This window comes from Schistocerca nitens, chromosome 12, assembly GCF_023898315.1.
Source record: "Schistocerca nitens isolate TAMUIC-IGC-003100 chromosome 12, iqSchNite1.1, whole genome shotgun sequence".
Lineage (NCBI taxonomy): Eukaryota > Metazoa > Arthropoda > Insecta > Orthoptera > Acrididae > Schistocerca > Schistocerca nitens.
Genome location: NC_064625.1, coordinates 44,986,847 through 45,002,805, shown reverse-complemented (window position 1 = coordinate 45,002,805; position 15,959 = coordinate 44,986,847). Strand labels below are relative to the sequence as shown.

The window sequence follows — 15,959 nt, the reverse complement described above, 5'->3', positions numbered from 1 at the left end:
CAGCACGGTACTCTGTCGTCAGATATGCAAAGGTGGTACTGCCTGCCTATTTTTCCAGGGCGAGCAAGCGTGTGACCCGACGTATGGACATTCAACACTTTTTCGTCTACTCGTCTACTAGTGCTTCACCGTGTTACAACCACACTCCATAGACGCTCACGAAAGTGGCACAAAATGGTTCAAATGGCTCTGAGCACTATGGGACTTAACATCAGTGGTCATCAGTCCCCTGGAACTTAGAACTACTTAAACCTAACTAACCTAAGGACATCACACACATCCATGCCCGAGGCAGGATTCGAACCTGCGACCGTAGCGGTCACGCGGTTCCAGACTGAAGCGCCTAGAACCGCACGAAAGTGGCACACGAACAGCCGACCAGTTTCGTCGTTTCAGAGATGTTCGTTGACACGCATGAAGCCATAACAATTAGCCCTTTGTCAAATATGCTTGTGTCAGTGGATTTCCCGATTTGCGGTCGGTATCGTCACTAGAATGCTTCCCCAGTCGTCCCTGTTCCTCTTGTACAGGATGTAACAGATATAAGAGCAGATATTTCCATATGCGGTATCATAACATGTACACACATCAGTATCTTTGTTGTTTTTTCTCTGTGTCGAACAGTATTCCTATAAGCACATCACAAACTTTATGACATGTTTTCTGCACGGCCTAACTGCACCACTGACTATGCCTGTCAGTATAGACTAACCGCTTTGTGTCCATATTTCAATACCTGACCTGCAGCCTAGGGTAAAATAAGTATTAATGGCTTACTCTTGCCACATGTATTTGGAGCTACTAACCAATCTAAAACATACTACTCCTAATAGCTATAATGATGAATCAATCATGGAAATTAAACTATAATACATGAAGCTTAATGTCAAGTACACTGAAGAGCCAAAGAAACTGGTACACCTGACTAATATCGTGTAGGGCCCCCGCGAGCACGCAGAAGTGTCGCAACACAACGTCTGAAGTAGTGCCAGACGGAATTGACACCATGAATACTGTCGGGCTGCCCATATATCTGTAAGAGTACGAGGGGCTGGAGAACTTTCCTGAGCAGCACGTTGCAAGGCATCCCAGATATGCTCAATAAAGTTCATGTCTGTGGAGTTTGGTGGCCAGCGAAAGTGTTTAAACTCTGAATATGTTCCTGGAGCCACTGTGTACCAATTCTGGACATGTGGGGTGTCTGATTATCCTGCTAATATTGCTCAAGTCCGTCGGAATGCACAATGGACATCGATACAATGCAGGTGATCAGACATGATGTTTACGTATGTGTCACATCTCAGAGTCGTATCTAGACGTCAGGGGTCTCATAAAACTCCAACAGCACATGCCCCACACCATTACAGAGCCTCCACCAGTTCGATCAGTCCCCTGCTGACATGCAAGGTCCATGTATTTATGAGGTTGTCTCCATACCCGTACACGTCCGTCCGCTCGATGCAATTTGAAACGAGACTCGTCCGACCTGGCAGTGTGTTTCGAGACATCAACAGTCCAATATCGATGTTGACGGGCCCATGCGAGGCCTAAAGCTTTGTGTCGTGCAGTCATCAAGGATACACGAGTGGGCCTTCAGCTCCGAAAGCCCATATCGATGATGTTTCGGTGAATGGTTCGCACGCTGACACTTATTGTTGGCCCACCATTGAAATCTGCAGCAATTTGCGGAAGGATTGCACTTTAGTCTCGTTGAACGATTATCTTCAGTCGTCGTTGATCCCGTTCTTGCAGGATCTCCTTCCGGCCGCAGTCATGTCGGAGATTTGATGTTTTACTGGACTGCTGATATTCACAGTACACTTGTGAAAGGGCCGTATGGGAAAATTCTCACTTCATCGCTACCTCTGATGTGCTGTGTCCCGTCACACGTGCGCCGACTATAACACCACGTTCGATCTCCTTAAATCTTCATAACCTGCCATTGTAGCAGCAGTAACCGATCCTACAACTGCGCCAGACACTTCTTGTCCTATATAGGCGTTGCCGACCGCAGCGCCGTATCCCGTCCGTTTACATATCTCTGTATCTGAATATGTATGCCTATACCAGTTTCTGTGCCGCTTCATTGTAAATACACTATGTGATCAAAAGTATCCTGACTCTTGGCTGAAAATGCCTTACAAGTTCATGGCGCCCTCCATCGCTAGTGCTGGAATTCAGTATGGTGTTGGTCCACCCTTGGCCTTGAAGACAGCTTCCACTCTCGCAGGCATACGTTCAATCAGGTGCGGGAAGGTTTCTTGGGGAATGGCAGCCCATTCTTCACGGACTGCTGCACTGAGGAGAGGTATCGATGTCGGTCGGTGAGGCCTGACACGAAGTCGGCGTTCCAAAACATCCCAAAGGTGTTCTGTAGGATTCAGATCAAGACTCTGTGCAGGCCAGTTCATTACAGAAATGTTATTGTTGTGTAACCCCTCCGCCACAGGCCGTGCATTATGAACAGGTGCTCGATCGTGCTGAAAGATGCAATCGCCATCCCCCAATTGATCTTCAACAGTGGGAACTAAGAAGGTGCTTAAAACATCAATGTAGGCCTGTGCTGTGATAGTGCCATGCTCCTTACGCCAAGAGAGGCGTCGTTTGGCATTTACCAGCGTGATGTGTGGCTTATGAGCAGCCACTCGTCCATGAAATCCAAGTTTTCTCACCTCCCACCTAACTACTACAATACTTGCAGTGGATCCTAATGCAGTTTGGAATTCCTGTGTGATGGTCTGGATAGATGTCTGCTTATTACACATTACGACCATCTTCAAGTGTCGATGGTCTCTGTCAGTCAACAGACGAGGTCGGCCTGTACGTGTCCCTTCACGGTTGCACATCACTATCACATCGGAAACAGTGGACCTAGAGATATTTAGGAATGTGGAAATCCTGCGTACAGACGTATGAGACAATGACACCCCATCACCTGACCACGTTAGAAGTCTGTGAGTTCCGCAGGGCGCCCCATTCTGCTCTCTCACGATGTCTAATGACTACTGAGGTAGCTGATTTGGAGTACCTGGCAGTGGGTGGCAGCACAATGCACCTAATATGAAAAACGTATGTTTTTGGGGGTGTTCGGATACTTTTGATGACATAGTGTATCTGCCGGAGAATGAAGAATATGTATTGGGCACCATGTCTGTCGAAAACCAAAATTGGGGAATGGTGCTTCAAGCTGATCGCGATTCGACACAAGACGCCGCTCCATCTGGGAGGCCAGGGCGGTTGATGATGCGATTCGACATCAACTTCGGCATCTTGCAACGCAGTATCCGGTTGGAGTAAGGCTATCGTAAGTTGCGCAGCCGGGTGTTGAATGCTGAACAAGAAGTACCTGACGCGTTTCAGTGTCGTGGGCAACAAGTTTCTTCAGCGCGTTGTGGCAGGCTACGAGCGTTTCTACCGCCACGGGGAACCAGAGTTGAAGCGCCAACGTTACAGTGGCGTCATCCATCGTCCCCACGTCCCAAGAAGTTAATGAGTCAGCCACCTGCTGGAAAGGTGATGCTTCACATGTTCTTTGGTTACAGGAGCCCACCTGCTACCGAATTCAATGAAACCGGGGAGCTGTACTGCGCAAGCTGGAGAGATTGCGGTGTGCAGTTAAGGCGAAACGTCCGGGAAAACTGGGACAAACGGCGCTGCTGATTCTTGAGAACGCTCGTCCCCATATCGCAAATGTAACACAGAAGTTACGGAACTCAAGTGGGAGAGGAACTCAAGTGGGAGAGGAACTCAAGTGGGAGAGGAACTCAAGTGGGAGAGGAACTCATGTGGGAGACACTCGAGGACTCGCCCTAGAGGCATGATCTTTTACCATGCGATTATCGCGCCTTCGATCCCTTAAAAATGGCCTAGAAGTGTCGGCAATTATTGTCTGACGAGGATATGCACCAGGTGCAAGAGAATTTACGCAGTAGGACGCTGTATTTTACCAAATGAGTATCTTCAACCGTAGGCGTCGATGGGATGATTTCCTCAATGCTCACGGTGATTTTTTTTCTGACTGCCATACCGATTCTGGATTGTACCACCCTTGAACGGAAACGTTTTGATCACTCCTTGTAAAATAGTAGAAGAGCCATCTCGAATAAAGGTTCTCTAAATTTGCCCAACAGGATTTTGCCAAAAACTACGTCCCTTTTTTTCTAAGGATTCCCATTTAAGTTCCACGTGCATTTCTGTTGTATACATATTTTTATGGGCTATTCTAATCTGTTAAAATACTAGCAGCTCGTTTCTGAATCCACTGGATGTCCGTTGTCAACTTGGCTTCATGCAGACCCCAACCGTTGGAACAGTACTCTAGAACTGGTCGCACTAGTATCTCGTATGCGATTCCCTTAACAAATGAACTGCACTTCTCATAATCGTTCCAACAAATCCTAATATTCTATTCCCTCATCTTAGTACTGGGTTTACGTGATGGTTCACTTTCATAATGCATCTTAGTATTAGTCGTAAATACTTAATAATGTGATACTCGCAAAATGTTCTCCATTAATCTTGTGACCAATCGGGTTGCTTCTCTTAGTCATACGCATTTTCTTACATTTGTCCACTTTCAACACACAACGTGGAAAAATTTTTTAAATCTGTCTGAAGTGCCGTACAATCTTTGACGACGGTAGTTTACTGTACACAATAGCGTCATCGAGCGGACAACCATACAGTGCTGATGATCCCATCTGACGAGTCGTTCAGGTACACAGAGGCTATGAATGATTTACTGAAAGGTCGATATTTTCCAAAGTATTATGTGTACAAGTATGACTGATGCACAAATACAACCGCAAGCTAAGCAAGTTAGCATTTTTCACTCTACAAATGTTGCACGAGTGCCCCAAGCGGTAGTCTAGTTCTTATGCAGCAGCATCCTATCAATGCTCATCCCAGTCGCACTGACGGGTTCTCTGAGCTGTCCGGGGTTCGCGCCAGAGGGGTTACGTAAACACGGTCCTTAATGTGTCCTCAAACGAAAAAGTCGTCAGGTGTTGGGTCAAGATACCTGTAGATCATGGGAATGCATCATCATCATCTTCGCCATTACGCCCAATCCAGCGATCTGGAAATTCTTCGTTTAGGTAGCGACGAACATCGATGCTCCGACGAGGGGTGGCCCGTCTTGTTGGAAGATGATATTCTCGGAATCAGCTGTCAGTTGTGGAAACAACCACAACTGCAACACAACAAGGTAAGAGGTGCCCGTCATTGTCTTATCACAGAAGAAAAATGGTCCATGCAGTTTCTTGTATGACACTGCACAGGAAACCTTCGGGGAATCTCGTCCATGCGCCAAAATTTCATGAGGATTTTCAGTCCCCGCAGTCTCACATTGTGGCATTTAAGCTTTTCAGATTAATGGATGTTTGCTTCGTCACTGAATATCAGCTTGGAAGCGAAATGTTCCTCATGTGCTTCACGCAATGCATTGCGTTGAGAGATGCCCGCCATTGTGTTTTAATTGTTGCACCAGCTGCAGACGGTACGGTTCGAAATTTAACCTCCGTCGCAAAATCTTTTTATTGCGTACGAAAATTTCCCTTACCCTCATCACGGTTGCATCTGGTACACTTGGTCAACCGGTACTTTCCTGTTTACAGAGACAACCTAAATTTTCGATACCAATGCACAGTGCTCTGACTGCATGGAGGTTCTTTTCCGTAATTCCTTCTGACGCACTCTACACTATGGTAAAAGATAAACGTCTCCCACATTCCAGCACAAGTACTCTTTTTTTTTTAAAGTTAAGTCCCATAGTGCTCAGAGCCATTTGAACCATTTTGAACTCTTTTTTTGCTTAGTCGCCATTTTGTGATGGCACTGCACCCGTAACGCTAACTGGTGGCAGAATGCAGGAGCTTATGCTTCAGGCATGAATAACATTTGTACTTCGTAAAATACGAAACTTTGAAAACGAATGAATCATTTATAGTAACCTTGTATATAGAGAACATTAGAGTCCAACTACCAGTACATTTCGTTGGGGCACATTCGATGTCAGTTTCGTTTCTATAGAGCTTTCGCCGTCCGGAATAACGCACTAGGCTTTGTTAGTAGAACATTCACTGGGCCGTTCACATGTTTGGAAAGTACTCCGTATGATAGTGTCATTGTTAGTACCCTACATTGTGGTCCACAGTCGAAGGCCTGTAAGAAATCTAGGAACACAGAACGCACCCCCTCACTTGTTCTCTTGTTAGCAGTATGTGGTGTATGGATAAAGCGAGCTGTGTTCTGAACGACTGGTTTCTTCTGAATGCTTGCTCATTCTCTGAGAGCAGCTTGTTCGCCTCCAGGTATGTCATAATATTTCTGCTCAAATATGCTCTACGTCAGGATCCTGCAACAGACGGGCGTCACCGATATTATTCTGTAATTCTGTGCATCCGATCTTTCTTGTAACAGGAGCGACCTGCGCTTTTTCCGAGTCACGCGTGACTATTCACTGCGCTAGATAGAGTAATTTCATAGCATTTACGAGATGCTATTCGGAAAATAAGATAGGCGAAATGGAAACCACAGTCAAAATTAATTTTTTTTTATTTGCAACAGTTAGATACACCTTTCAGCTGCTTCTCTACATAGTCGGCGCTCCCACTTAGACATTTGTCGTAGCGTTGTACCAACTTTCCAATACCCTCGTCATGGAAGGCAGCTGCCTGTGCTTTCCGCCAGTTTTTTTACGCTGGTCTGTATTTCGTTGTCTGTGCCAAAATGTTGTCTTCATAGCAAGTGGTTCATGTTAGGAGATGTGAACATCAGAGGGAGCCAAGTCCGGGCTGTATTGTAGGTGATCAAATACTTCCCATCGAAAACACTGCAGGGGCGCCCTCATTGCCCATGCAGTGTGTGGACGAGAATTGTCATGAAGAAGGACATGCATGACAGGTACGTTAAGTGAGGTCGTATGAAATCAGGCGAAACCTCTCCGTGGGCACCCACACTTGGCGGGAGACACTGTTGCTCTAGACGTCTTTACACGCTCGCTGTGTGCTCGGAACTGAAAAGAGCGACGTGACGTGATCGACGAGCATACTAGAGACACTGCCCAACACATATGCACTGTGGTTTTCATTTCGCGACCTATGAGACTTTACTTGCCGAATAAGTCTTCTACAAGTATTGACCGTGACAGAGAATAAGGAACAATATCCAGTTTTTGAAGCAGTGTGTGCCTCAATGAACACACTTCACATTTCCAAGTTTTCGGCTGCTGCTGCGAACATGACATTGTGAAGCAGTAAGTGGAGGAGTGGTGAGACACTCACCTTGTACTGTAGCGTCTCGTCGGTGATGTTGGAGGCGTAGCCCCACTCGGCGAGCGTCTCGACGTTGGCGCGCCGGCCGTACTCCTTGTCGAGCAGCTCGAGGTACTGGCGCGCCTCCTGCTCCGGGTCCACGACGCGCACCTCCTGCTCAGGGTCCAGGGCGGAGAGCGCCGTCGCCGACAGCGACACGGCCACCACACACAGCCACCACGCCGCGAGCATCCTGCAACCGGACACGCACGCCACACTAGTTAGTACAGGGGGCCAGAAAAAGTGTGTGGTTGTGGGGGGGGGGGGGGGGAGAGGGAGAGAGAGAGAGAGAGAGAGAGGAAGAGAGAGAGGGGGGGGAGAGACGGAGAGAGGCAGTGTGTTGCTGATGGGGGGGGGGCGGCTCAAAAGGGAGAGACATGGGGTGAGCGAGGGAGGGAGAGGGATGAGAGAAAGAGGAAGAGAGAGGGTGGCGATAGAGAGCAGGTGAGTATGAGAAGGGGAGAGAGGCAGATAGACAGGAGGAGAGAGAGGGAGAAGGAGAGAGCGACGTAGAGCGGAAGAGGAGAGTTAGAGGTACAGAGAGGGTGAGTGAAAGAGAGAGAGGGGAGGAAGAAGGAAAGAGAGTGGGGAGAAGGAATAGGTGGGGATAAGGAAAGAGAGAGAGTGGGGAGAGGAGAGAAAGGGGGGAGAAGGAAAGAGAGGGGATAAGAAGGAAAGAGAGAGGGGGAGAAGTAAAGAGAGAGGGTGGGCGTGAGATGGGAGGATAGAGCGGTGAGATAGAGGGATGAGAGAGGTAAAGAGGAGTCAGATAGTAGTGAAGAATAAGAATAGAAGGTGAATGGTGAGAAAGCGAAAGAGGGGCGAGAGAGGAGTCGGAAAGAGAGTTAAGAGAGTTGGGGAGAGGGAAAAGATTATTAGGAGAGGGAAGGGAGAGAAAAAGAGAAAGAAAAAAAGAGAGAGAGAAGATTAGGGTCCCGACGACAGGTTGATCATCGAAGACAGATCATGTCAAGGATGGGGAAGGAAATCGGCCGTGCCCTTTCAGAGAAACCCTCCCAACATATGGCTGGAACGACTTAGAGAAATCAACGAAAACCTATCTGGATGGCCACACGCGTCCACCCGAATGCGAGTCCAGCAAGGGAGAGGGACAGGGAGATCGGGCAACATAACGTGTGGAAAATACCCCGTGTGAATTAAATTCCATGTCTAAACAAAAGATAAGATCGAAGTTTTCAGATGCAGTCAGTAGATGGAGGTAGCTGTACCGTTGCGCTCCAAAATACTGTTTTTTTTTTTTTTTTCCAAATACACCCAAGTCTTTTTTTTTTTTTGCTAAATACACCCAAGTCAATACTCGACCTGTACAAGTTTGGTATACAACACTAACCAAGCTATCTCTACTAGATCGACAAACGTTTAGTAAAATACATTATCCGAGCCACCAATCACAGAACTAAACGGCGTACAGGAAAAATGGCATCGTAACGATCTCTACGAAGAAAACACAAAAGAGACGTCATCTACGTAACGTTTGAAGTCACATTTCGAACAATACTTCAAAGACTAGTGTTGTTCACTATGTTTCTCCATTCGATGGGATGACGAAAGTGTCGTCCACGTTTAGCAGCCACCAGTGTGAGCATAACTGAGCAGAACTTCGCGCAATTTGCTCAAAACTTTGCATATAGCTGCTACTTAGACAGGGGGATCCATCGCCATTTACTCTGTTCGTAACATTTACTATGCCAGGTGAAATAAATGAACTACACACATAGCAGCACCAGGTCACAGATATCAGATAGCTTTCTGTCTTGAAGAATGTCAATCATCGCTTCTATTAGTATGGTGATGAAGAGAGACTTTGTCGAAATTGAGCATTAAATCAGTGCTATAAAGACTGCTTACGCACACTTTGGGTAAAGTGAGTTCAGTCCCCTACAACGATTGTGTGTGTGCCACGCGGCGGCACCCCATAATATCCGTAGGCATACGACGTTTTGCTGTTGTGGTCATTTCTTTTGCGAGAGCATTTACTGCACACACAATTGACTCGAAAATTCTGGATTCACTGAGAGCCGACAGTTTACAGGTTGTGACAGGCAGAAGTGCCTGGCGGGTGAACTGGCGATATCTCGGGTGACTGGAGACGAAACAAATTGCCACCCGGCGCTTACTGAGCGTGGTGGCCACAATATGAACGTAATTACTAGCTCTCCACGTCGAAGAGGTTGTTCTTTTATATTCTGTTTAAAACAGTAGTATCGTTACAGGTTAATCATAATGTAACTGTAGCGTTCTTGGTACTTCTTCTCGGTTCTTATTTCATGATGTTCCTATTGAGTATGGAAGTAATAATCGTTGACGTAAGGGATCCGTATTATTTCAGTCAGTTTATACGCAGGTATACATACACTGGCATCGACGGATAAATGACTGTGATTAATGTGTAAGGAACCTTCAGTTGTTTACGTTGAAAGAAAACGTACCTGACTAATAGAAGTTTTACGGAGTGATTTGTTTTTGGTTTCACGAGCTTCCAGATCTCTTATGCAGCTGACATAACCAGTCAATTTGCAACGCTCGACCAACATGATCAAGTGACGGGCAATGATAATTTTTTTTGTAAATGTTAGTATAATTTGATTAAAAGCTGGAACACCGATTCTATGGACTAGTTAACTAATTAAGGCAACTTGCAGAGAAAAACAAGAATTATCGTGGCAGTAAGTGATCAGATAAGAATATGAATATTTATGAACACAATTTGCGGTAATTTTATATACTGTATTAACACTGATGCCAATTTTTCTTGTTAATCCCAGTTATATACCAACCAGCTTGGAGCTCGCTCCTTCGCTCGCGTAGGCTGTACATGATCTGCGCTGATTTTTTTTTTTCTTTAATCGAATTTGTATGCTGTTACGCCCATAGCTCATGTGTAAGGCAGCCACTCGCCGTTTATATTTAAAATCTCCATATCCGGCCGAAGAGCGCACAAAAGTAAAATGCTGAAAGAAGTACTAATTCGATGAAGTTTCCAACCAGAAAACAAACAAAACAATCAACATTATCTTGTGCAGCCCAAAGAAACTACTCTCTATAACAGAGACGATCCGTTTCTTTTTCTATGGAACTCTAACAAAGCCAATATGTCAAGGTGAATGTAAATTAACTTTCTTTGGTTATTTCACAAATTTCAACACCTTCTAAACATCTCATGCTAATTAAGGCCATTGAAATATAGCCTTTCCCGAATGTACTTCTGACCAAAAAGTGACAATGCTTTCATAATGAAGTACATTCATAGAACTTTTCATCCCATATTTCACACCCTTATGAGCTGACTTTCCAAAACTGTTCGAAGACGCATACTTTTTTCCTAAGAAATCAAAGCTTTTTTCCTAACTCAAATACCAGTTTTCATAAATGTAGCTTCAAAATGATTTAATATTTCTTTAATAATTTTTATTTTCAAAAAAACCTTACAATTTCACTCTCTTAGAGGTTGAATTTCCAAAAATGCTTGTTCCAAAAATGCTGAAACACTAATTTCATTATTTCTGACAGAGAAACCAATAACAGTTTTCGTAGGTCTAGCTTCAAAATTGCCTTAATAGCGACGTATCTTTAGGAAAACCATTTATCTTTTATTTCGCCCCTTTAGGGGTGGGATTTCGAACAAACCCTTTTTAAACGATGCCTGCATTTCAAGTTTCTGTCCTTGGCAGTTTCGGCTGGGCGATGATGAATCAGTGAGTTAGGCAGTCAGTCGGGACACTGCATTTTACATATATATCATTATTCGCTAAGTGCTCTTCATAATCCGAGACGGGGCATACTTGTAGTGGTGTCATTCTCCCTAAGAGGGAATAAAGTAATGTTGCGAGCTTAATGTGAGACTACCTAAGACTATCATATTACCGACGAGAACTGTGACGTGGGGAGGTTTCGATAGGGCCGGGAATCGTGCACTGATAGCCAAACAGGCAATCTGGTTTTGGGTCATGGTCCAGCCCAAATTTTCGTATGTCACATTTGGGTAATACACACAAACCCATTGCTGCCGATGTCATGAAATTCGCATACAAAGAATAATTTGGATAAAAAATTTGCTACTGAAGCTTTTCAGGTGGAGACAGCAACACAGAAGCTCAGAACAAGTGCACGTGCAGCTTATCGGCGTATTTCGGAGTCTGGAAAGGCCAAATGATGGGAGCACCACGCTCACAGATCTATATAGTGCAATGACTGCAGAACATGTGGTGACGAGGTGGGCTCAGTGGCAACATGAATAGGCAGGAGTCATTCCATCATTCCACAACAACAGTACCACGATGAGATCAAACGATTCTTTCTCTGCCTCTCACCCACAGCCAGGTGACAACAACTGGAATCTTGGCAGACGTTACAGAGTATCACCATGAACCATCAGAAATGAATTATTGGAAACAAGGGTGAGTAATGAATATGCCATCGACGTTTATTGCTCACACCATATCACACAGCACAGCGCACAGTGTAAGTCAATTGGGACACTGTTCTGTGTGTGGCGGTGATATAGACGCCAGCGTGTCCGTAGGTGGCCTGGTAGAAGGCCACAGGAAGCAGCGAGTCTCGAGATCTGTACCTCTCGTGGAATTGTGGTCTGTGTGGAGCTACTGGATACGACGACAGGACTGATGCGGTAATCGTTGAAGGGAGGCTGAATGTCAGCCAGTGTGCGGCAAGAGTGGTAAGCCCTGTTGCCATACCCTTGATGACCAGGGTAGGCAATGGCATATTCCAGAAGGATAACGCAAGACCACACACGACAGCTCACACCACAGATACCTCAAGGAAAATGCGGATCCCTGACTGCCCTTCGCAGTATCTTGATTTGCCACCCACAGAGAAGAAGCGACGGGAAGAGGTACATTTCATTCCAGCCTGCAATCTTCATGAACGGACAAAGCAGATGTTTACGACGTGGTAAGCAATCCCTCTAGATGACATGATGGAGTCAGTCTATTTCCATGCCACAACGAATGCGAGTGTGTATTCTTGCCTGGGTTACCACATATCGTACTGATATCGATGATGAACGTCAATTCCTAATGCAATGGAAGTTTAACGTGACGAACATAGGACTGGTGCTTCACGGTATAATGTTTTCCTTTTTGCCACCAGCGCTGCGTGTACCTGCAATATATAAAAATGCAGTAAATGAAGCAGGCAAAAAGCAATACAAACGTCTCAAAAATGATATCGACAGGAAGTGTAAAATAGCTAAGCAGGGATGGCTAGAGGACAAATGTAATTATGTAGAGACTTATCTCACTAGGGGTAAGATAGGTGCTGCCTACAGGAAAATTAAAGAGACCTTTGGAGAAAAGAGAGAAACTTGTATGAATATCAAGAGCTCAGATGGAAATCCAGTTCTAAGCAAAGAAGGGAAAGCAGAAAGGTGGAAGGAGTATATAGAGGGTCTATACAAGGGCGATGTACTTGAGGACAATATTATGGAAATGGAAGAGGATGTAGATGAAGATGAAATGGGAGATATGATACTGCGTGAAGAGTTTGACAGAGCACTGAAAGACCTGAGTCGAAACAAGGCCCCGGGAGTAGACAACATTCCATTAGAACTACTGACAGCCTTGGCAGAGCCAGTCCTGACAACACTCTACCATCTGGTGAGCAAGATATACGAGACAGGTGAAATACCCTCAGACTTCAAGCAGAATATAATAATTCCAATCCCAAAGAAAGCAGGTGTTGACAGATGCGAAAATTACCGAACTATCAGTTTAATAAGTCACGGCTGCAAAATACTAACGCGAATTCTTTACAGACGAATGGAGAAACTAGTAGAAGCCGACCTCGGGGAAGATCACTTTGGATTCCGTAGAAATGTTGGAACACGTGAGGCAATACTGACCCTACGACTTACCTTAGAAGCTAGATTAAGAAAAGGCAAGCCTACGTTTCTAGCATTTGTGGACTTAGAGAAAGCTTTTGACAATGTTGATTGGAATACTCTCTTTTAAATTCTGAAGGTGGCAGGGGTAAAATACAGGGAGCAAAAGGCTATTTACAATTTATACAGAAACCAGATGGCAGTTATAAGAGTCGAGGGACACGAAAGGGAAGCAGTGGTTGGGAAGGGAGTGTTATTCAATCAGTATATTGAGCAAGCAGTGAAAGAAACAAAAGAAAAATTCGGAATAGGTATTAAAATCCATGGACAAGAAATAAAAACTTTGAGGTTTCCGATGACATTGTAATTCTGTCAGAGACAGCAAAGGACCTGGAAGAGCAGCTGAGAACGGAATGGACAGTGTCTTGAAAGGAGGATATAAGATGAACATCAACAAAAGCAAAACGAGGACAATGGAATGTAGTCGAATTAAGTCAGGTGACGCTGAGGAAATTAGATTAGGAAATGAGACGCTTAAAGTAGTAAATGAGTTTTGCTATTTGGGGAGCAAAATAACTGATGATGGTCGAAGTAGAGAGGATATAAAATGTAGACTGGCAATGGCAAGGAAAGCGTTTCTGAAGAAGAGAAATTTGTTAACATCGAGTATAGATTTACGTGTCAGGAAGTCGTTTCTGAAACTATTTGTATGGAGTGCAGCCATGTATGGAAGTGAAACGTGGACGATAAATAGTTTTGACATGAAGAGAATAGAAGCTTTTGAAATGTGGTGCTACAGAAGAATGCTGAAGATTAGATGGGCAGATCACATAACTAATGAGGAGGTATTGATTAGGATTGGGGAGAAGAGAGGTTTGTGGCACAACTTGACTAGAAGAAGGGATCGGTTGGTAGGACATGTTCTGAGGCATCAAGGGATCACCAATTTAGTATTGGAGGGCAGCATGGAGGGTAAAAATCGTAGAGGGAGACCAAGAGATGAAAACACCAAGCAGATTCAGAAGGATGTAGGTTGCAGTAGGTACTGGGAGATGAAGAAGCTTGTACAGGATAGAGTAGCATGTAGAGCTGCATCAAAGCAGTCTCAGGACTGAAGACCGCAACAACAACAACAACAACAACAACAACAACTTATCAAAATATTTATGCAACTTCAGCCGCTGTCAATAATAATAATAATAATAATAATAATATGCCTAACTTGTCTGAACAAGGGAAGAATTGTTTTTGTGGTATTTTGTTGTTTAGTGCATAATTAAGCACAGTTTGTGGCAAGAAGGAAATAATGTTTCAACTTTCACTACTCACTGTTTCGCATTTTTGTGTAAGTGGGAGTTTTCGTGCTTTTTTTATTTTTTCGGGCAAATGTACTAGATCCCTAAGTCATGTATTAGTTAACGAATTACCTCCAGGGCTGAAAGTCGGGCATTCTTACGTTACTCCCATACAACATAGGGTTGTTATACATTTCTTTGTTAAAAAGTTCTCTTGTAGTCACGTTTGTCTGATTTCGTCACTTTGTCTGGTCTGGGAGGCCCTACTTCCTTTGCGGCCAACTCTTCCTGGTGATTTTCTTTTCTGTTTGCGACCGTAGCAACCGCGAAGTTCCGGACTGAAGCGACTAGAAGCGCTCGTTCCCGCGGCCGGCAATGAGATGTAAAGCCTCTCCCCAGAATCGGATAACGTCCAGGTGGACAACCAACAGTCTAGGCTGTAGTCGAATGCACGTTGGCTCCCAGTGACGAGGAGCAACACCGAGGCGCTCTGCAGACGCTGCCTTTTTTCCCTGCAGGGCTCGTCAGGCGCCTCCAGTTGGCAGGTGCGCCCGCGGTCCCGGCGACTGCCCGCCGGCCGGCCTGGTCGTCCCGTTAGCCGGCAGTTGGCCGCGCCGTGACTCACTCGGGTGCAGTGGCGCCGGCGTGGGGCGCCAAGGCCGATACGCGCCGCCCGCCCGGACCTGGGCCCACAACAACCTGCGCAACGACCGCCAGCCGCGCGCTGCGGCGGCCAAGTTTGGTGCTCCCGGAAAGGCCTGCTCCCGCTAACCGAGGCTGCTGGCGACGCTATCCGACTCGACAAAGACCTCGAGTTGTAAGGTTGCTGCGTCTCTGGCGAACCGCCTGCAGGGGCAAGGATAGCGCGCCTCGGCACATTCGATGACGACAACGTTACTTCGAGGCTTTACCTTGCAGCTTCTCTTTCAGGTCTCTGGAACGGAGACGGGTTAGCTCTACATCTACATTCAAGTGACAAAACAGATGATATGACGATGTGCACATATGCGCATGGTGGTAGTATCGCATACACAAGGTAAAGTACAGTGCACTGGAGGAACTGTCATTTGTAGTTACACTAATGGCCATTAAAATTGCTACACCAAGAAGAAATGCAGATGATAAACGGGTGTTCATTGGACACATATATTTTACTAGAACTGACATGTAATTACACTTTCACGCAATTTAGGTGCATAGATCCTGAGAAATTAGTACCCAGAACAGCCACCTCTGGCCACAATAACGACCTTGATACGCCTGGGCATTAAGTCAAACAGAGCTTGCATGGCGTGTACAGGTACAGCTGCCCATGCAGCATCATCACAGTTCATCAAGAATAGTGACTGGCGTATTGTGACGAGCCAGTTGCTCGGCCACCATTGACCAGACGTTTTCAATTCGTGAGATATCTGGAGAATGTGCTGGCCAGGTCGGCAGTCGAACATTTTCTGTACCCAGAAAGACCCGTACAGGACCTGCAACATGCGG

At 45.5% G+C, this 15,959-nt stretch overlaps 1 protein-coding gene across 2 annotated transcripts in view; it reads right to left on the bottom strand.

Annotated features, from left to right (window-relative positions):
* LOC126215370 (angiotensin-converting enzyme-like) overlaps positions 1-15,959 on the bottom strand; it is a 296,275-nt gene that overhangs the window by 109,147 nt on the left and 171,169 nt on the right. For both annotated transcript variants that reach the window (XM_049942064.1, XM_049942065.1), the window contains exon 2: positions 7,284-7,506. In XM_049942064.1, coding sequence (XP_049798021.1) covers positions 7,284-7,505 — 222 coding nt within the window. In that variant the 5' untranslated portion in view covers position 7,506. The remainder of the gene's footprint in view (positions 1-7,283; positions 7,507-15,959) is intronic.